The 22736-nt window shown below is 34.6% G+C and overlaps 1 protein-coding gene across 5 annotated transcripts in view; it reads left to right on the forward strand.

The window, feature by feature from the left end:
* RTN4 (reticulon 4) overlaps nt 1-22736 on the forward strand; it is a 73180-nt gene that overhangs the window by 26846 nt on the left and 23598 nt on the right. The window contains exon 1 of one of the 5 annotated variants that reach the window (XM_040453722.1): nt 10288-10515. The exons of the other annotated variants lie outside the window; for them this stretch is intronic. Coding sequence (XP_040309656.1) covers nt 10482-10515 — 34 coding nt within the window. The 5' untranslated portion in view covers nt 10288-10481. Of the gene's footprint in view, nt 1-10287; nt 10516-22736 lie in introns of those variants that run through there. 5 annotated transcript variants of the gene reach the window in all.

Here is a 22736-nt window from a genome sequence, read left to right on the forward strand (position 1 = left end):
ACTTCCTATTTCTTGAGTATATTTATATGTTGGAGATGGGCAGTACTAGTGGCAGAGAGACAAGGTTAGAGATTGTTGCTATAATTTAAGAAAGAGGAGATGATAAATATTAAGGCAGTGGGATGAGCATGGAGACATAGGACCTGATGTTTGATTGGATATGGACATGAAGGATAAGGGGAGAAGTTAGAGGTGACTCCAGGAACCCTGGGTTCCATGTGTTTTCAAGTACACATATGGCAGTATGAGAAACTGAGTTAGAGAACATGAGAGAATAAAGTGGGTTTAAGGAGAGAAGATGAAAAATTCAGCTTTGAATATTTTGCTATTAAAGTGCCTATGAGGTATCCAAGAAGTGATGGATGTTGTACATATAAAGCTTTTGAGAGACCTTGGCTATATGTGTTTGTTTATCATGGGCTCAGAGATAGTAATTAAAACCACAGATACTGACTAGGGAGAGCCAAGAAAAAGAGAAGCTTTAAAGGTGGAAGGATTGGACAGCATTATCAAATGCAATAGAGCTTGGTTAAGGTAAGGATTGAGAACTTGTTAAAAAGTAGGGAAGGTGTTGGCATGACAATGGCAGGTAGAGTAAATGGGCAGGGCTAGGGGTGCTGAGGGAATGACACTTGAGCAAATGGATGCTGAATGCTAATTTTTGAGAAATTTGAGATCATGGAGAAAGTGATAGCATGAATGAGGTAGAGGATAGACTTGAGGAAGAACCTTTTTATTTTTTTAAAGATGGGAATGAAAGTCTAAAGGTGGTAGTAGAAAGTCAGGAGGGGATGGGGTAGGATGAGATCCAGAATTCAGGTGGAGGAATTGGCATATAGAAGAGGAACAGTTTTGGAAGATATTGTAGTGAATGGAAGGGAACCTGTGGGTGTTGATACTGCTCGTTTTGTGGCTGGAAGTTGAGGGAGTGTATGGTGGTTTATGTTTATTTAAAGCAGTATGTTAGGTCATTTGCTGAGAATGAACTAGAACATGCTTAGGTGGAGGAGGAGAGAGAGGCCTTGTATTAAGAGTCCAGTCAGGGTTGGAGGTTGAGTCCATACAAATCTGTATGGTAGAGTGACTTTTCTCTAACTTTGCCCAACATCCTGGGTATAGGTTCAGGGAGGGCAAATGCTTATATTGATTCAAGCTTCTGTTTTGCTAGACGGCCCAGTGGAAGGAGAGTGAATCAAAGGAATTGAGGATTAATAAATAGTAAGAGTAGTTTGATGTGATGGACTGTGGCATCTAAGTTGAATATAAAGAAGAGAGCAGAGGGAGTTGAGAGGTGTTTTTCCTGAACCATTTGACAGTAAGTTATATACATTGTTTTATCCTTAAGTTCTTCAAAAAGGGCATGTTCTTATATAACCTCAGTACAGCTATTAACTTCATAAATTCACATTGATAAAGTACTTTTTCTAATCTATCTGTATTCCAGTGTGTCTGTGACCTAATGTGTCCTGTATAAGTGTCATCTACTACAAGATCCAGTCTAGGGCCAAATTTTGCTTTTAGTTGTCATGTTGCTTTTGGCTGCTTTTGTCTGTTACATTTCCAGTGTTTATCCCTTACATTAACATTTTTTAAGTGTAGGCTCTTCCCTATCTCCATTTTTTTTTTTTTTAACGTTTATTTATTATTGAGAGACAGAGAGAGACAGGGCATGAGGAGAGGAGGGGCAGAGAGAGAGGGAGACACAGAATCTGAAGCAGGCTCCAGGCTGCATAGAGCTCTCTGGCAGCACAGAACTTGACGCGGGGCTCGAACTTACAGTGAGATCACGACCTGAGCCGAAGTCGATGCTCAACTGACTGAGCCACCCAGGCGCCCCCCCATCTCCCTTTTTAATAGAATGTTCTTATTTTACATTTGTCTGCTGTTTGTCAGAGATTTGATTGGGGTTTTGGATTCATGGCCAAAATGAAGATGTGTAGTACCCCTTACCCTTCTCATGGTATCATATCTGAAGGTACCCACTATTCATTAAGTCCCTCATTGATGAGGTTAATTTCTATCATCTAGTTAAGGTGGCCCTCATTTCCTTACTGTATAATTGCTTTCTTCTTCCCTTGGAACTAATAAGCAGTCTGAGGGGTGACATTTCAAGACTACAGATATCCTGCTCCCCATCAAAATTCCCTCCTAGATTTAGTGTCACTGTTTACCATTAAGGTTGCAAAATGATAATTTTTCAATTCCAACATTCCCTTCACATTTATCAGTCATTCCATGGCATTCTGCTACTGTTAGCATTCTGCTTTTCTGTGATTTGATTAGTTAGTTAATTACCAATATGGATTTATAAGTTTCTCTTTTCCCCCTAATGGTTTATAATTCATTACTGAATTATAATTCATTAATTGTTTTGTTTATAAATTGTCCCAGATTTAGAAGGGCCCTGCTCAGATTGGCCCAAGGATGTGCAGCTATCCTTCTTTTTGGGATGGAGAGAGAAGCTCTTCTGACTTTCTAGCCTAACAAAATATAGGCTCATCTATGTCTGTTCTACCGCAGCCCTGAAATCAATCATTTCTTGAAGGATCCCTGATTCTTTTTAGTTGAGAGTCTATTTCCAGAAGATTGTTTCTTTCTTCTCTCCTTTCATGTTTGTATGTTCCTTCTGTGGTGAGAACCCTGGCAGCTAACACATTTACTCATTTACTTGATCGTTTAATATTTCTAAGATAGTTTTAGAATGTTTTCTAATATCGTTATAGTAAACACAATAAAATAATTCAAAGTTATTTTGCAAATCTACACCCCAATCCTGCCCAAGATTGAATGTATATAGTCAAGTACAAGTTACTTGGATTAGTTACCCCTCCTTTCTCCCCCTTCCTTCTCTCTTCCCCAGCCTTCAGTGTGGTTATAATTCTCATTTGAAATACAGTTAGATCAATTTGTTTCAGTTTTCTTTCAGTTTTAAGTTTTCTTTCTATTTAGGAGGTAAACTTGAGAATTTTCAAAGACTGAGAAAAGCTGAATTTTTCTCATTTTATCTGGAAAAGGGAGCTGCCATTTATGGGAAATCTTCTAAACATCAAGCACTTTGACATAGTCTCTATGATGAGAAAGAAGGAACCATTTTATGAATGACAGCACCATGTGTGGGACTTAGTCTTATTTCTCGAAGTTACATAGCAAATTATATAGTAAGCACAATACTTTTGAACCTCTGTATTCCAGACATTGGGCTATAGCTTTCTTAAGTAATCTTAATTCCAAAAGGAAGATCATTCCACAGGAAAATCTTTTTCCCAACAGGTGAATAACGGATTCCAACCTAAAAGGGATTTCTCCCTTTCTCAGTCGTTTTCCATTTTGGAATGAGCATTTATTATGCCAAATTTTGAAGCAATTGAGGTGCTGTGCTTTTATTACATACATGTTGTGTTGTAACCAATGTTAAGACAGGTTTTAAAAGTCAAGAAAGTTGGGTTACCATGTACATTTTTCTCACATGATTTTCCATATGTAGGGATATCAAAATGAAGGTAACAGTTTTGCTTCCATGTAGAGACTGAATAACCCTCTTGTGAACAGCTGCTATCTTTATTGTTGGTAGGCTGTTGGTAAGGAAAGGTGCTAATGTCTCTCATCCAAACCACTGACATCTTCGCTTCAAAGACATTGATTGTTTACTATGTTTGTTGGTTTGCCAATGATGCACAGAGTATTTTTAGTTCATAATTAGAGTATAGATTGTTTTGCTGACCTGCTAGAACTTTCGGTGAGTGAAGTGTAAACCACCAACAACGTGATTGTTTTTTCATTTTATTTAAAGTATGTGATATCTACGTAGTATTGTCATAATAAAGTATTGCCATAATAAAGGACTCATTTAAAAGGGGCCCTTTTATCTAGGTAAAGAATTAAAAATTATCGTTTGCAGATTTATATATGCTTCTTAAATGTGTTCATGAATAAGAGCTTTCTTTAGATAGTGTTTATAACTTAACATTTTTATTATTAATTTAGGAATTTATAGCCTTTGCAATTTCTCAGTAAAGTTTTACAGATATTAAGGTTTGGTATTTTGGTTTAAATATATTTTTAGTAAGCATATTTAGGATACTTTGATAATTATAAGTTGGACTTTGATTCTGACACTGAGCAGTTAATCTGATAAAAGTAAGAAATTTAGGGACACCGCGTCTGACTTCCGATGACTCAGGTCGTGATCTCACAGTTTGTGGGCTCCAGCCCCGCATCGGGCTCTGTGCTGACAGCTCAGGGCCTGGAGCCTGCTTTGGATTCTGTGTCTCCCTCTCTCTCTGCCCCTCCCCTGCTTGCAGTCTGCCTCTCTCTCAAAAATAAACAAACATTAAAAAAATTTTTTTTAAGAAGTAAGAAATTTAAGTACCCTGAAAAATTAACACGCTTAATCTTACAAATTGAGTAGAATACCTTTAGCTGGGAATCTGTTAGTAAATATAGCTAAATTAGAAATGCGCTGTTGTTAATAAAAGAATCAATTATATTTACTTCAACAAATGTGACTTAAATATCAAATTAATGAGGATTTATTTAGTGCTCACTATGAGCCCAGTACAGATTGAAAATAATTATGAAATATGTACTATAAAAGTTAGGTGACAGTAGTGTGGTTGAAGGACTTCATTTTGGGCATCTTAACAGACCTGAGTTCTAATCCTGGCTTTATTATGGATTATAGCTGTATGACCTTAAGCAAATGTTTTAATCTGTTTGAGCTTAGTAGTTAGAATTTGTCTGAAGGACCTGCTATCAGTAAAGTCAGATCAATGATACATGAAACATTCTGTAGTAATGCATGCTCATTGTACAAATTTGAGAAGTAGAGAAAACTATTGAGATGAAAAAAATTTGTAATCATATTGCCCAGATATAGTAATTGTTAGTATTTTAGAATATATTCTTCTTGTCTATTTTCAATGCATATAGATACTTTATGAATGGAGTAAAAAAAATGTGTTTTAACAAATAGGGATCATAGTCTACACATTGTTTATAGCTTTAAAAAATCAGCAGTATCTTATATAATGCTGATATTTCCATGTCCTTATTCTGCTGCTGCATGATTTTTTAATGCTTACATTTCATTAGTATTGTATATAATTTAACTAGTTGGCTATTGTTGGATTCTTAGGTGGTTTCCAACTTTTTAACCTATAAATAAGGCTGCTGTTAACCTATATTTAAATATTTTACATATCTGAATTACTGTTTTTCATAAATTACTAGAAATAAACCCTAGGTAAATGGGTATGACCATTTTTAAGAGTTTTGACAAAACTTGGCTGTCAGAAAAATGGTACTAATTTTCCCCCCCAAAAGAGTAAGAAAACATCCATTTCTCCATTACCACCTACAGTTGATACTATTTATTTATTTTTGGATAGGTAATACTTCCATATTATACAAAATTCAAAGAGCCCTATGACACTAAGTCTTCTTCCTGTCTCAACAAGCTACCTTGTACTCCTTCAGAGTCCTGTGCTAGGACTTACTTCTTAGATATCCTTCCAGACATTCTGAATTTGGCACTTAAAAAAAGAAAAACCTTTACCAGTTTAATAGGTTGAAGTGGTATCTTGAAGTTTTGATCTTTGATTGTTAGTAAAAGTAAACATGTTTCATGTATTTATTGGCTACTTTTATGTCTTTTGTGAATTGCCTGTTCATACCCTTTGCCCATTTTTAAATTTAGATGTTCATCTTTTTTCTGATTTTATGAGAGCTCTTTGTACAATGGATGCAAACTCCTGTTATGTTACAGTTTTCCAAACAATTTTTATTTTATTTTATATTTTAGTGGACATTTTCAGTTTTCACATAGGAAAATTATGTATGTATGTATGTATGTATGGTTTTATTTTTATACTTGATTCTTACCTATTTAAAATTTATTTTGAATACTGCTCAGAGATCCCTTTATCCCACATGTGTTCTTTGTGGTGGAGTTGTTTTCTATTGCTGTTATATTCTGATCTCTAGTTCCCTATTGTCAGGCAGAAAGAGCCAGAAAATTAAGAACATAGTTTTTGTTGGATTGCATGCCTAGAAAATTAGACAGTCTACTACTGTACTATGGGTGTTGGTGCCATCTAGTGTTGTATATAGAAAGTGAGGTCTATGGAATGTTCTGTAATTGACCATATGGAATAAATTCAGATGATCAGAGAAATTTAGTGAGTTGTGGATATTTGGTTTACATTAACAAATGACTTTATAAAAGGATTTGACACATTGTGTTGAATCAGACAATGCTTGAATCATGTTATTTTAAACATTATGGAATGACCTTTAAGATTCCCCTAAACCTGTTTACTTTAGTGAAAACTGAAAAGTTTTAAAACATCTGTCCAGAGCCTAGTGACTATTAATTTTTTAATTCCAAATTTAGAAATGCTTTGGATCTTTTGGAATTTGTATATTTATTTTAGATTATAATACATGAAGCCAGCATTTATTTAGTTCTGAGTAGTATCACTTTAGATTTCTTTCTCTGTGGACTTTCATATTCATTTTTAGCAAATTACATGAAATTGTAGACTTTCAAATGCTCTTTTTTTTCCCATTTGAAGTTGTATTGTCATTCATTTTTCTAGACTAAAGTATTTTGCCATGTCTTAAGATTCAGTTTAGTAGTTAATGTTGAAGTGCTATAATTTAGTCCATAGAGGGCATTATGTTACTGCGTATGGTATTAAGCAACATTGGTTAATACCTTTCAGTAATGGGACATATGTTTAGTTTCATATTTTTGTATAGCTCAGAATAATTAAATTTTTAAATAAGTTTGAAACTCCTGTGTAACCATAATTGTTTCTTTATTAAAAAAAAAAAGAATCTTGTTCTCTGTTTACAGAAAGTAGAAATACTTATTTTAGCTATTAAGAATGGTATACTAGCAATCCCCAACTTAGTAACACTTTAAATATAAATGACTACTTCTTTTTCATTTATTTCCCTTGATTTCTAAATATTGTGGGGGAAAAAAACAAATAAAAACTTAATTTTTCTGGGATTGAGAAGTAGAGGAAGGAAAGAAATGGAAAAGGAGGAATATCTTGGGAAAGCTGGCTGGAGTGGACTTACTGCTTAGGTATTGCTGCCTATTCCAAAATACAGTCTTGAGTCTGAAATCTTGCCACTTACAGATGCAAGCCACACACACACACACACACACACACACACACACACACACACACACAATTCATTAAAAGGTTACAGAGAAAGGAATTTTTATTCTTTAGCAGGAAATGATTTAATCATATGATTCTCCTACTGGTGAGGTTAAGCACACTAAGAAAATGAGAGTTTTTATTCGAGGTATGAGGAGAAGAGAAATCTAGGTAATTTTAGAGCATGATATCCTTTGGGAAGGAGTTAGGATTATGCTTGGGCAGGTTTTCATTTATTTTTCTCATGCTTGGAAGAAGTACTGGGGATGTTGATATTGAGGAGTGGGAAGTTGCCAAATATGAACTTTGAACAATTTATTTCAAAAGTTTTGTGTAAGGCTGATTTTGAGTTTTAAAGAGGAAAATGCCTTCCACTCCTCTGCATATGCTATAAGACTTAAAATTAGACTGCATTTTTATTTTACTTGCATTGTAAATAAAGGAATCTTCTGTGGCCCTCTCCTTTGAAAGCCTTTACTTTTAAGAAAAAATAGGTTTCTGTCCCAAATAATCAAAGTGCTGTTTTACAAGTTGGGATGTATCTCTTATGTTTGAAAATTGTCCTTGAAAGTATTCATTTTTTAAAAACGAAATATTAAATATTTGAAGGAAAACAAAATAAATGAAGGTAAGTTTCTAACAGATTTGTGTCCTTTATTTGTCTGTTATGTTGGGATTTAATGTTGGACCTATAAACTATCCCTATAAAAATTTTTCTGAGCTGGAGTATAATAGAACTGTGTAGCAAAGTATGTGTGTGCATGTGTGTGCGCATGTGCTTGCGCTTGTTTAGAAAGGTTTTGGGTTAGTCCCTAGAATTGAATGGCTTAATATATGTGCTTTTTTAGATGTGGTTTATGTACCTTGTCCCTACTAGTTTGACTATTATTTGTAGCATAACAATAATGTCTAAGGCTTATATAGGGCCTACTTTTTGTCAGGCCACTGTCCTAAGGCCTTTTGCTTACACTAACTCATTTGATCCTCACTATAAGCATAGCCCATATGGTTTTATATTTTTAACAGATTTGTATTATTTATTGTGTATTGATATTTAATCACTTTTTTGCTTAGCTAACCAAACTGAACCCTTTTAAAACTTTTTAAGAAAGAAATGGGCAAATGTCACTTGATTTACATGAGTTAGTTTTTCCTGTAAACTTAGTAGTTTCAATTGCAAAGATCTTAATAATTAAAGAATTAGATATCATTATATAAGATCAAACTTTAAGTCTCCTGTTTTGACTTTTAATCTACCAGGGGAGCTTTTAAGTGTATTTAATGTTTGTTTGTTTGTTTGTTTGTTTTTAATGTTTTATTTATTTTTGTGAGAGAGAGACAGAGTGCCGGCAGGGGAGGGACAGAGAGAGGAGACAGAATCCGAAGACAGGCTCCAGGCTCTGAGCTAGCTGTCAGCAGAGTCCGATGTGGGGCTTGAATTCATTCAGGAATCGTGAGATCACAGCCTGAGCCTAAGTCAGATGCTTAACTGACTAAGCCACCCAGGTGCCCCAAGTGTATTTAATGTGTAGGTAAATGGTTATTATTACACATTCTTGCTCTCTGAGACTGGTTTTAAATATCTTGAGTCAAATCAAGTACCAGCGCAGGTGAAAAGTATAAATGGTAAATACATTTGTCTCAAGAAATCTTTTTCCCCCCTCTCTCCCTATTTGTGTAGTAATCTCTGACTTGAAAACAGTTTGGGTACTATTTTTGAGTGCTTTATTCTAATGCAAAAGTATTTACATGTCTTCAGTTTCAAAGGATTCATTGTTAGAAAATAAGTATTATGGAAATATTTTATATTTACTGAATAGTTTGAGATTTCAAACTATTGTTTGGAGAAGCCAGACTTTTTTTATCCATCGTATAACTTAGCAACAGAGTTGTCAAATACTCCATTATGCATAGGTCCATTGAATAAAATTTAAAGTTAGGTATTAACTTTTAAGCTTAGAATAGTAGACTCTCTTTAAAAATTACTTCGCTTTTTTTATGTATGGAGTTAGAAATGCAGATAGTGAAAGAACTGAGTCATTGACCAGGCCACTTCTGATACTAAGGATTTTGCAGAGTTTTTTACAGGAAGTTCCAGAAAATATTATACCAATTTCAGTGTAGCTATGTAGTCTTAAGAAGTATAGTACATAGACTATATATCTTATAATACTTCATTATATTACACATTTTAAAATGTTTTAGCTGATTTCTCATTATATATTGCCCTTTGCCTGGTTACACACTGAATCAATTCAGCCAGTTGTGGAACATTTGTAAAGACATAATATTCTGCACTGGAATGAATGTCAGTTTTATATAGTTGAGAAAAAATTTCAGAAATTCTATGTATAGATTTGTTTTTGTATTTTTCAGTTCAATTCTGGTTAGGTCTTAAGTCATTTTCCCAAGGCAAATGATATAATTAGCACATGAATATTTCTCTTCAAGCTGGGTCTATTAATAGTACCTGCAGTAATGTTTGATAGATATTTATTGAAAGATTGAGTTGTAGCAGGTGATGATTAGGAATAAATGTATATTCGTATATTCTTAAGTCTGGATTTCCATAATTGTAAAAGAAGAAAAACTAGAGAACATTACATTAGAAAGATGAGACTCCCAAGATAAACTTTTTTCTTTTGAAGTAGCATACACTGAGTAAACATTAATAATTTGACTTTGTGATTCTCTACTTATACCCTGATAAGGATACAAAATGCTGAATGCTCTAAGCCTTAATAAACGGGAGAAAGTAAGAGATTCAGCATTTCCCAGGGTTGAAATTTAAGCTATTACTTTTCTTTGGATCAGTCCATTTTTATCTTATTAGGTAACTATTGATTTTAGAGTTTTAAATGAGACAAAACCAGCAGCATAATTCACCCATGTACGAAAAGAAAAAAACTTGCATATGGCTGTAAGTACATTTCGCATATAATCAATGGTTAACTGTGTCACAAGAACAACCTTCCTTTCCTTTCTTTGGTAGCACTCCCCTCCCCCTGCAAAAGTAGCTCCCTTTGGTATGAGCAACAAGCAAAAGACTAGAACAATAAACACATAGGAAGAAGGCGGTAGTGCCTGAGTATTAGTAGCCTAGTTACAGATTGCACTGCGTCAGACTGTTCCACACCCAGAAGACGTCAGGTGACTTCAGTCCTGCTGCAGTTGTGCAGCAGAGACTGCAGACTTCGGTTGAGGAAACGGATATTTCATGTCTCACAGGGTAGATTTGTGCAGTTGCAGCTTTTCTGTTGGTATGCATAATTGATAATTGCATCTGGAGGGGGCAGATCGTGACAAGAGATGGACTGTCAGAAGAAAAATTGGAAGGATAAGGGTATATCTGCTTTTTAATCTTCTTTTCAGTTTTTTTCATGTGACTGGTAATATGTTTCTATGAATAAACTTTGCAATTTTAGACACATTTTGGATTGAAAATGAAGCCTAGGAAAGGTTTAGGAGTAAAGGATTAAAACAGCTATTTGGTATGTGTTTTTGTATTTGGTTGTGTATGAGGAAATGTCATGCTGTTCTGTTTCACTGGCATTTGATTTAGGCTTCACAGTCCTGTAGTTGATCAGGTTCTATTCTTTAATCTTGCACATTGTAAACAATATAATTTTAACATATTTCATTTGTTGGTCACTTTGGTGTGATAAATGTACATAGCTATCTTTGCATTACATAATGACATTTTCTGTGACTACTTTTTTTTTTTTTTTTTTAAGCTGATTTGGTGTAGCTGAAATTCTATCCAAGATTTGTAGGTAGCAGAATACTGCGTTTGCAATAAGCTTGTTTCTTCTTTGGAAATCTGTTTAAACCTTTAAAGTCATTACCATTCACTTTTTAAGTAGATTATATTTTTATGTATCTTGAAATCATTAAAATGTATGCACAGTAGTTTTAAATGCATGTCTATATTTAAGTTGTTAACCTTTGTCCTTGTAGTAACCAATCAGTGATCTTGATCCCCTTTCCTCCCCCTTGAAAGCCCAGCAGATCCTTTCAAGTCTCAGTGGGTCATTGTGTAAGAATTTAAGCCCATAAGTGATAAAATGTTGACTGTAATGAATATTTTAAAAATACTTTATTAAAAAATATTTTTAAAAATAAAAATATTTAATATATTAAAAATGGGTTAAATGTCCCATTTTTTTAAAAAAGAGAAGGTGGTAGGCTATATATCTGACCACTCATAATAAATTGTTAACAATTATTAGAACTATTTTTAAGTAGTCCACATAGACCTTACTAAACACAATTTTTTTTTCTGGCCATATTCAAGTTTTATAGTTTCTAAAAAATGTTATTTCCTTTTATGGCAGAATTATTAGCAGGATTGGTAATAATGTTTCTAAAAGCAATATGTGGGGCTAATTACAGTAATGTTAATAACATCCTTTTAAAAATTGGTTCAATAAAGAAAGGTGGGGAAAAGGTGAGTTTGAGATTGAGTTCACACTCAGACATTAGAAATATTTTTATTATAATTTAAAGAATAGAAAACTATACAGTTTTGTAATTTTACCTTTATGGTTTCTTTATATGGGAATTTAAGGAAAAGGACGATTTTTATTTCATCTTTCTGACCATTAGCATTACAAAAGAAAGGTGAATTGATACACTAGTTTTTGATAATTAAATTGTTAGTAGTGATAACAGTACAATAAAACAAGCCTTAAAAATAGGGAAAAAGTTGTATCAGGGCCTACTCTGCAGATATGAAGGTTCTGTATTAATAATTTACATCTTAGACCATTTAATAACATCTTAAGTTATTTACTTGCTGAATTTAGGGACATTTTGACACAGGAGAAATTAAGATCCAGTATAGCCCATATTATGCCAGAGATTTATTTTGATTATTTTTAGATACTCAGTATAAAATTATATTTACTCTTAGAGCTCTCCGGGAGCCTCATGTTGTATGTTAAATGGAATGGCTTAATATTTTAGTGCTTGTCTTTTTTTTTTTTTTGTTTTTTGTTTTTTGTTTGTTTGTTTGTTTGCTTGGTACCTGTCTTTCTGATTTACTGGTGAAGTTCTATTTTATTATTTATCAGCAGCTAATTTTAATGTTGTAGATTATAGGTTACAACTTAAATGGAAATCACTGAGGAGGTGAATCTGCCATAGAATGAGTTTTCCTCATATGTGAGGAAATGAGTGTTTTTCATTTTATGATCTGGGCTCAAATCTAGACTCTAGGTACATTTTAAAAAAATACTTGGGTCCATATTTTTTTCTGCTGTTCCCCTCCCTACCTCAAGTGCCAGGGTTGAAATACAAGTCAGGCCTCATAACGATGATGAAGTAGAATAGTGTGACAAAAATGAGAGATACTTTGATTTCAGTGTTTTAGAAAGTTGTTTGGTTGTTTTTGCTGATTAGGCAAAGTAAGGCATTTTATCTTTCAGGCCAAGACCAATAGTAATAATTTATATTCTTCTATATGTTTTTTAATCTTCAGTTTTCTATTCTTAGCACCATACTTACATAATACCTGAGATCCATATGGGTACTTGATTATTGGGGTTATATGGAAAGCATTGATTAAGATTTTGAAGAGGTTAGAATAGGAAGGAATGAGTAGGTTTTGAGGGTTGGGTAGGGTGGAAAAATGTGATATAACCTCTAAACAAGGTATAAGTGAAAGTGAGTAGAGCTTTTTGGATAGAACAGTATTTATAAGACAGTAGTTGAAAGGTAAGATTGATACAGTCAAAGAATGTAGAAGATTTGCAAGATTTAGGTCAGGTTTCCTCAAACTTCCCTGAAGATGAGAGAGAATCACCTAGTGCTTCTTAAATATTCAGAGTCCTGTGATTGTACTCAGACCTACTGAATCAGAATTGACAGGGGAAGGGTCTGGCAATCTGTATATTAAACATCTTGGTGTAAGTAATGTTATAATCAGGCAAATTTAGGAAATACTGATCTTGGTTTTTAAGTTTCTGGTCTGGTAATTTAATTTTGGCCAGAGTAAGGCACTTAGCCTTTTTGGTCTTGATTCAGTTTCCTCATTTGCATGATTTCTAGGCTTCCAGTTTTGAAGTTCTCTGTCTTTATGAAAAGATACCCTGGACCAGATTGCAGAGGACATTGGCTTTTGGATTTTATCATAAAGGAAATAAAGAGCTTTTGGAAGTTTTAAAGTTAAGAATGATAAAATGATTATCCGGTTTGAAAGACTGGTTTGGGGTGCTGTAAAAGATAAATTCAAGTACTTAGAGGCAGAAGTTAGGATGACTGTATTTGTGCCCAGATTTAAAGCAAATAGTGCCCGAACTTGGCCTGAAATAGGAATGAAAAGGAAGTGACAGATTTGAGAAACTCAAGCGAGTAATACTTGACATCTGACATAGATTTGTAGGACTAGAATGAGGGAGGTTTTCAAAGGACAACATGAGATTCAGTCGCGTTGAGACTGGCAGTGCCAGTGCTTTTTAGTGTCCATGGAAATAGGCACAAATGATGCCAAGTTCAGTTTTAGAAGCTTGAAATTTGAAACGACTATAGAATTTCTCTGAAGCTCAGAGAAACGTCCGGTTTAATGATAAAGAATTGGAAATTGGAATGGCTAAATACTAGAGAAGAGCTGTTTACTATGAAGATTGAGAAATGGTTGCAGACCCTGTTGAATGAATTTTAGGAACATGTGCAACACTGTCCTTGGTTACTAATGCTTTTTGAATTTGGCAGTTAACACGCTGTAGGCGATCTTTGAGAGAAGTTTCTGTAGTGTGGGGACAGAAGAGTTCCTAGCATTAAAATCCAATTTGATTAGATCTTAAGACGAACTGCTTTTGGCCCACTTGTGGAACATACTTCTTTGCAGAGGTTCTTGTTGGCCCCCCTGGTCTTTACTTCTGATAAACCACTTTCAGTTTCTTTGGAGGCTTAATGTTAACTAAGTATGTGGGTATGTTTATTTGTTTGTTTTTAAGGTTTTTTTTTTATGTTTATTTATTCTTGAGAGGGAGAATCCCAAGCAGGCTCTGCACTGTCAGCACAGAGCCTAACGTGGGGCTCAAACTCAACAAACTGTGAGATCATGACCTGAACCAAGATTAGGAGTTGGACGCTTGACCAACTGAGCCACCCACGTGACCCGATATGTGGGTACAGTTATATGTCCATACTGACATTCAGGTAGAGAGGAGCAAGAATCTTGCTGTGTGAAATAAATGCCTCCCTTAACTCCTGTGAAAGCCAAAAAGTACCTCAGAAGGGAACTGTGGAGTTAATCAATTTTGAGACCTGTTTTTGGGAGGAAGGTCCTTGCTTTCCATTCTAAATTTAGTTGAAACCCAACGTTTAGGCAGTCATTGGATATTTCTTTCACATCTTGGTTTAGCACAACACTATATTTGTATATACACAGATACAGATATATATATATAAGAGAAATATACAGGTATATACATATTTGTTGTATTAGGTGTCTTAAAGAGTAAAACTGTTGTTTCACATGGAGTGGTTTTGTTTTGGTGTTTTATTTTAGTGGTGTGTGTGTGTATGTGTTGGGGGACATATGGTACATTTTGTTCTGTAATCTTTCACTAAATGGGGAATATCTTTCATTTAAAAAATGTTCTATATTGTTTTAATGGCTATAGTATTCTAAGTATGTACAATTAATCTCCCCTAGTTAAGTATTCAAATTCCTCATGATTTTGCAAGTATAAACAATGCTAAAGTGAATATAAATCTTTGTTTTTATCCATGATTATTTCCAAATTGCTGGTTTATACTATTTTGGCTTTTGGTTCATGGTGCAAAATTGCCCTCCAGAAAGAGGATACAAATAATAATTATTATTATTTTAAGATGGTACAAAGTATTATACAAATGTATGAAAGTGTCTGTCCTGAAGCTTTGGTCATATGCATTTCTGATGGTTTTAACTCTAAGATAGTCCGTTTTAAGTAGTTAAATCACTTGATGAGAACCAGGTTTATATTAAAAAATAAATTTGCAAATGCTTTCCTCTATCTGTGGTTTAAAGTCTTCTATGGATATGTGGGAGCGTTGGTGGAAATACCCTCTCTCTTTTATTTATTTATCCAAGTTTGGGTATTCCTAATTCCTTACTAAGACTCTCAACTGGTTTTCCCAGTAAATCCTATGTATTGCAGCCAAGTTAATCTTCCTAAAGTGTCGCTATAATCATAGCACTTAAGGAGTTTTTCTTTACTTTTCAAATTAAGTTCATACTGTCTATCCTGGACTTTCAAAAGGCATTCTGTGGTTTAGTCCTAACTATTATAATCCTGTCTCTCATTGCTCTGTCTATAGACACATTGAAGGACGTGTTCCTTAAATATGCTAGTTCTTTGAACTTGCTTGTCTTTTTTCTGTCTAGAATGCCCCTTCTCCCATTTCATTTTGCCCAAGTATTACTTACCAAAGCTCCAGTCTTCCTTGTGGTCTTTACTTATCCTCCCATGTGGAGGTTCTCCAGTGTTCCTGCAAGCTGTGCAGAGTCAACAAGGAGACTGATCAATGAAGCCACCTCTGTTTCTGCCTTTGTGGAATTTAGAAGCTAGAAAAAGTCAAGAGATCTGTATCTATATATAGGTGTATAGATGTATATAGATGTGTCTCTAGATTTACATGTATATCTAGCCTGTGAACTCCGTGAAGGCAGAAACAGTGGTGGCTTCATCGTTGGGTTTCTTCGTTGATTCTGTACACTTCAGTGATGTAAGAGGCTGGCTGAGAGCTGTGATGTTCAGCTGGGTTTATTCCTGGCCTGGAACCCTATACATATATTCTTGAAAAATGCAGACAAGGCATCTTACTAGTGTTTTATTCTCACTTCCTCATTTTATAGGTAAGAAAACCAAGAAGAGTAAAGAGATTAAATTATTCAGGACCACATAGCTGATGGCATGGGGCTTTTGTTTTTATTTTACAATTTCTATTTGTACTTGACCAACTGAAGATTGAAAAATGTAAATTGACCCATGTTTTGATTTTTGCTCATTTAATAGGCTGTATCATCTTATTGAACATGGTGTATATTTCTTTTTTGTATGGTCTTTACTCTGCAATAAAATAGGCAGTAATCTTTCACACTAGCAGTGAAAGAGGGTAGGTGTGGTTAGTTGTTGAGTATTGTCAAAATGTTAAGCCTAGTGAGGATTCTGTGAGCCAGGAGTATAGTTTCTCTTTGTCCTTAGAGATTGGATTACATGCTTGAATATAGGAAAAATACTTAAGCATTGAATAAAATTCTTATTCTGATCTCTAGGTTCCCTTGTTATTTATTCAGTTTAACTCATCTCATGCTAGAATTTAGGCTAAATTATGTTATTAAATTTAATTTAACCAGTGTTTCTCTTTGCATCTTTGAAGTAGTATTCTGAGACCAAATTTTTTGTTTCTGTACTTCATCATAGATAATGCTGACTTTTGTTACTGGTGTGTGTGTGTGTGTGTGTAAACTGGCTTTCACGTTTCAGTCCAATCACCATCAGACATTTATGTTAGGTATTGATAGACACTAAAATACTGTTGTCTCCTCTAAAATACTGTATCACCACCATCTTATATTTATTCTATATAGCATTTACTTAAGGAGCTCAAAGCAATTTAAAGATTAAAAATTAGTAAACGATAATGGTATCTCTGCAGGTCCATTGTTAAAAGCTAGGCATTGACATAGATTCAGTAATTTCTACTCTCAAACTACAGACTTGTTAAAATTATGATTTTCATAAGAATAACAGGAATTATAGCTGTTCTTTGTATGCTCCCATTGTGTGTTTTTCTCATATAAACTAAAATAATATAAGATATGTTATTTAGTATTCTGATATGAATACTACCTCCTTTAATCGTCTGTACTATCAGCTATTTATTCATTGAGCATTTATATTCAGTGTGAATGATAGGTATAAATGGTTATAGAAGTACAGATAGATCTTACTTGACTTATGATAGGGTTACATCTGATAAACACATCATAAATTGAAAATACTGTAAGTTGAAAATACATTTAATACACTTAACCTACTAACCATCATAGCTTAGCCTACTTTATTATTTTTTTTTACTGGTTAAAAATTGATTTAAAATTTTTAAAGTTATTGTTTAATTTACATTCAAGTTAGTTAGCATATAGTACAACAATGATTTCAGTAGTAGATTCCTTAATGCCCCTTACCCGTTTAGACCATCCCTTGTCCCACAACTCTTCCAGCAACCCTCTGTTTGTTCTCTATATTTAAGGGTCTTTTATGTTTTGTCCCCCTCCCTGTTTTTATATTATGTTTGCTTCTCTTCCCTTATGTTCATCTGTTTTGTATCTTAAAGTCCTCATATGAGTGAAAACATATGTTATTTGTCTTTCTCTAATTTCGCTTAGCATAATACCCTCCAGTTCCATCCATGTAGTTGCAAATGGCAAGATTTCATTCTTTTTGATTGCTGAGTAGTACTCCATTGTATGTGTATACCACATCTTCTTTATCCATTCATCCATTGATGGACATTTGGGCTCTTTCTGTACTTTGGCTGTTGTCGATAGTGATGCTATAAACACTGGGGTGCATGTGTCCCTTCGAAACAGCACATCTGTATCCCTTGGATAAATACCTAGTAGTGCAATTGCTGGGTTGTAGAGTAGTTCTATATTTAGTTTTTTGAGGAACCTCCCTAGTGTTTTCCAGAAAGCCTAGCCTACTTTAAACATGCTCAGAATATATACATTAGCCAACAGTAGGGCAAAATGATCCAACACAAAGCCTCTTTTACAATAAAGTGTTGAACATCTCATGTAATTTATTAAATACTGTACTGAAAGTGAAAAACAGATTGCTTGTGTAAGTTGCTTACCCTCGTGATCCCATGGTTGACTGGGAGTTGCAGCTCACTGCTGCTGCCCAGCATCACTTGAGAGTATCATACCACATATCGTTAGCCCAAGAAAAGATCAAAATTCAAAGTATGGTGTCTACTGAATATGCGTTGCTTTCGCACCATCCAACGTAGAACCATCTAAGTCAGGGAGTATTTAAATTTTTTTTTTTTTCAACGTTTATTTATTTTTGGGACAGAGAGAGACAGAGCATGAACGGAGGAGGGGCAGAGAGAGAGGGAGACACAGAATCGGAAACAGGCTCCAGGCTCTGAGCCATCAGCCCAGAGCCTGACGCGGGGCTCGAACTCACAGACCGCGAGATCGTGACCTGGCTGAAGTCGGACGCTTAACCGACTGCGCCACCCAGGCGCCCCAGTCAGGGACTATTTAAATATCGTTGGCTTACCTACTACTGAAGTTCATTTTCTTTCCTTGTACTAATAATTTGCTTTGGGTGCCCTCTGCCATTCCAGTCTGTTAAGATTTTCAAGTTTCTAGAGTTAGGGAATAGTGTGTTTTCCATTTAGTTTATTAGTAGAAAATAGAATTTTGAGCAGTGATTTTCTACTCCTAAGGTTTGGTTCTTATTTCTTGTAATGTTGTAATGCTCAGATGCCAACAAGAAATAAAATTTAAACTACAGTAAACTATGCATTGAACCAATGTCTGTTCTAATTTTAGCTTTACATTTGTGTACATCTGGATCAATTCTAGTAATTTAAAATAATGGCTCCATACTTACCAAAGTTACCAGAACTCCGGTGTTTTATAGGAAGAGTCTTTATTTTTACATACTTTACAACTGGGAATTGTTTAAGTTTGTGCAGGCAGGGAGAATCATTGGTTAGGATTATGTAAATTTAACATGCTCAGAGAGAAGATACTTATTTAGCTTTACCTTAGAGAAAATGGAATTAGCTATATAAATTTTCCTGTGGAGGGAAAATTATCATGGTTTAGAGAAATTGGAAGTGGGAAATTAGAATCTATCTTCTGCTGTATTTTTTGCCTTTTAATAAAGCTAGAAATAGAATGTGGGGTTAAAGGAAGTATTGAAAGATACATGAACTAATTAATTGGTGAATTTAACTTACAAATGAGGCCTGTACGAGTACTGACATTCCTTTAAACACAAAATGTGGTATGGTGGAAAAAGTGAGACTTTCATGGTCAGAGCTGAATTTCAATCTATGACCTTACATAATAATTTAATACCTCTAAGCCTCACCTGCCTTATGTGTAAATACTTAGTAGAGGAATGAGATTAGTGATAATGTATGCAAATTACTCAGAACATTTCCTTGCTCAGAATAAGGGATTACTAAATTATTATAGAAAAAGCAGGTATAGAGTTTATGCTGATTTTACTTGAAATGCTTTTTCTGCAGGTGTGTGGTGGTTGAAATTGGTCAGTATACTGTAATGTTGTTGGAAGTAAAGCAGGAAAGATTTAATGATAAAAGAGACAAGGACCTGAAATTGTGTGAGATCTTCTCAGAAACTCTAGTTATAGGAAGAGGAGATGGCCAAGAGAGATGCTAGTATTTTTGCCAACTATTTGGTTGAGATACTTGGTAGCAATAGTAGGGATCCATCAATCTGAACTGCTTACTGAAACTAAATTAGCAGTGCTTTCAGAGAAAGTTGAATCACCCTTTAAAAAATCTGGGCTTAGTTAATAAGCATTGCATGTAATATTTGATTGCCCAGCTTGACTTTGTCTCATAAGATACTAATTAGTTCATCAAGCAACTTACACAAGCAGTCTGTTTTTCACTTTCAGTACAGTATTCAATAAATTACATGAGATATTCAACACTTTATTGTAAAAGAGGCTTTATGTTGGATCATTTTGCCCCACTGTTGGCTAATGAACTAGTTAGTTCATCTGTGAAATCTCTTTTCGGCTTCAACTAACTACTTAGTTTGATGTCTGTTTTCTAATTTTATACATGGGGAAACTAGGTTAAGTGATCTAGTCTAGGTCATACTGATGGTAAATCGAAGGAAGAAATAGGACGCAAGCCCATCTTAACTGTCTTTGTTCAAAGAGTTAAGTTCCCGCTCTGCACAGATCTTTTTCTGGACCTCCACCTGTCATTTATTAGCTTGGTGAGTGCTCACTTGGTGGTGGTAAAAGCTTATTACATAGGGCTAAATGATCAACTCTGAGTTTGAGTCAGCTTTTCCTGGCAATTGGGAAGAAATTGATTTAAAGTTGTGGTTCCTAATAAATACATAATGATTTATATAAAGCTTATGGTTGTGAAGAATAACAATTTTTATTATAACTTTAATATATGTTTATTAGTTTCTTATTTAACTGCCTGACTTTATTAAAGAAAACTTAATATTTGCTTTTGCTTAGGAAGAGGCATTGTCCTGCCCAGCCATTCCCTGTACCTAACAGTATTTTTAGGACCAAATAGTTCAGCTTTTCCCCCCTAGACAAAAGATTCTAAAATTGAAACCTGGCTTCAGGCTATTCAAGGAAGAGCTAGTAAGAATTTGATTTGAGGCAAAATGTAATTGGATGACTTTTGCATGTAAGGCATGGACGGTAGCACTATTTTTAGCTCTGACAGATGACACTTTATGATTACCCAGTGTAGGCAAGCAACTCTTCTTACTCTAGATTGGGCCAGAGGTTTTTATTTTGAAGAAAAGATTGTAGTGTAGAGAGTTGTTTTTAAATAAAAATATTAGTTTGATAAAGATGCTGCTGCTCTGCCCACTGCACAAAACACTAAAAAGTTTTCACATTTTTATTTTGAAAATAAAAGTGGGTAGGCACTGCAGGGAGTAAATCACTTTTTTCCTAAACAACCAGAATGTATCAGCATTATTTTGGTACAGCAATCCATAAGCATTTCCCACAGTTATAAGAGGAAAGGCACTGTTAAATTAATCTCAGATCTTTAAAAGGATATTTCATGAATATTTAATTTTTTAAAAATATTTTTATTTATTTTTGAGACAGCATGAGCAGGGGAGGGGCAGAGAGAGAGGGAGACACAGAATCCGAAGCAGCTCCAGGCTCTGAGCTGTCAACACAGAGCCCGATACGGGGCTTGAACTCAGGACCATGAGATCATGAGACCTGAGCCAAAGTCGGACGCCCAACCAACTGAGCCACCCAGGCGCCCCTCATGAATATTTTATAAAAGAGTAAAGTTAAGGCTACAGTAGGTTACCTTGCATGATTAACATTTTATTTTGCAGTGTAGAAGGAGACCTCAGAATCCATGAAAGATTAAGTTTTTCTTGCACAAGCCCTTTGTCTTAATTTTGGTATCTCAAGAATAAAGAGACCATTAAACTCTTTATTCATAAGCAGAACTAATAAGTACAGAAGAACCCCAAATCAGCATTATAGTGAACTTAGAGTTCTTATTTAAAGATGTCCTTTATTTTAATTTGAAAATAGTATAGTCTTTAAATGTTTCTGTTCCTAAGAATAATCTGGCCTGTATTCAGACAATGCAGCAAATATTAATGAAGCAGGTAATGGGAATTTAAAGATGAGAGGTATTCATCAATCCTTCAGGGTCTAGTAAGAAGAGACAAGCCTGTAAAACAGTATTTGCTGTTTTATAAGTTACCAGACAGCAATGCTATTTGTTACTTAATAAGTATAGATATCTGAAAGTAGTTTAAATAAAACAAATGTGAAATCCAGAGCCCCCCCCAAAAATTGAATAAGTTAATTTACGCCAGTTTGTTTTAAACTGGCATAAAGTATGCATTCATTCTAATCAATCAGCAATATCTGTTGAAAGTTTAGTTGATTGAGGCTTTGTGCTGAGCTCTGGGGATATAGTAAATAAAGGCAACATGCTGTCTTGTGGGGTTTACAACCTAATAGAGAAACAGATGTTAAAACAAGAATTTTTTAAATTTACTTCTAAATTCTTTTAGGTATAAAATTCATTGATATTTAGTATATTCACAAAATTGTGTAATCATCATCATTATCTTAATTCCACGATATTTTTATCCATACCCCCCAAAACCCCATTAGAGTCACTCCCCCATCTACTTCTCCCAGCCCCTGACGACCACTACTTTCTGTCTCTATAGCATCACCTAGTCTATATTACATATAGACATTACATATAAAGAGAAACATAATGTGTGACCTTTTGTGTTTGGCTTCTTTCACTTAGCATGATATTTTCAAGGTTCATCCATGTTGTAGCATATATCAGTGCTTCATTCCTTTTTATGGACCAGTAATACTCCATTGTATGGATCTACCATATTTTGTTTATCCACTCATCAGTTTTTCAGCATTTGGGTTGTTTCCTCCTTTTTGGTTACGAATAATGCTACTATGAACATAAGTTCTTGTATGGACACATGTTTTCTAGTCTTCTGGGTGGAAATTTCTAGGAGTAGAATTGCTGGGTAGTATGGTAACTCTAACTGTTTGAGGAATTGCCAACCTTTTTCATAATGGCTGAATTTTACATTTCCATCAGCAATTTAAGAGGGTCCCAGTCTTTGGGACCTTCTTGTCAACACTTGTTACTGTCCATCTTTTTAATATTAGCCATCCTGGTGGGTCTGAAGTGGTATCTGATTATGGTTTTGGTTTACATTTCTCTAATAACTAATGATGTTGTTTTGTAATGAGCATATTCTTATTGCTTTATTGGCCATTTGTATACATTCTTTGGAGAAATGTC

This window comes from Herpailurus yagouaroundi, unplaced genomic scaffold (assembly GCF_014898765.1).
Source record: "Herpailurus yagouaroundi ecotype Mexico unplaced genomic scaffold, PumYag 210, whole genome shotgun sequence".
NCBI classification, from domain to species: domain Eukaryota; kingdom Metazoa; phylum Chordata; class Mammalia; order Carnivora; family Felidae; genus Herpailurus; species Herpailurus yagouaroundi.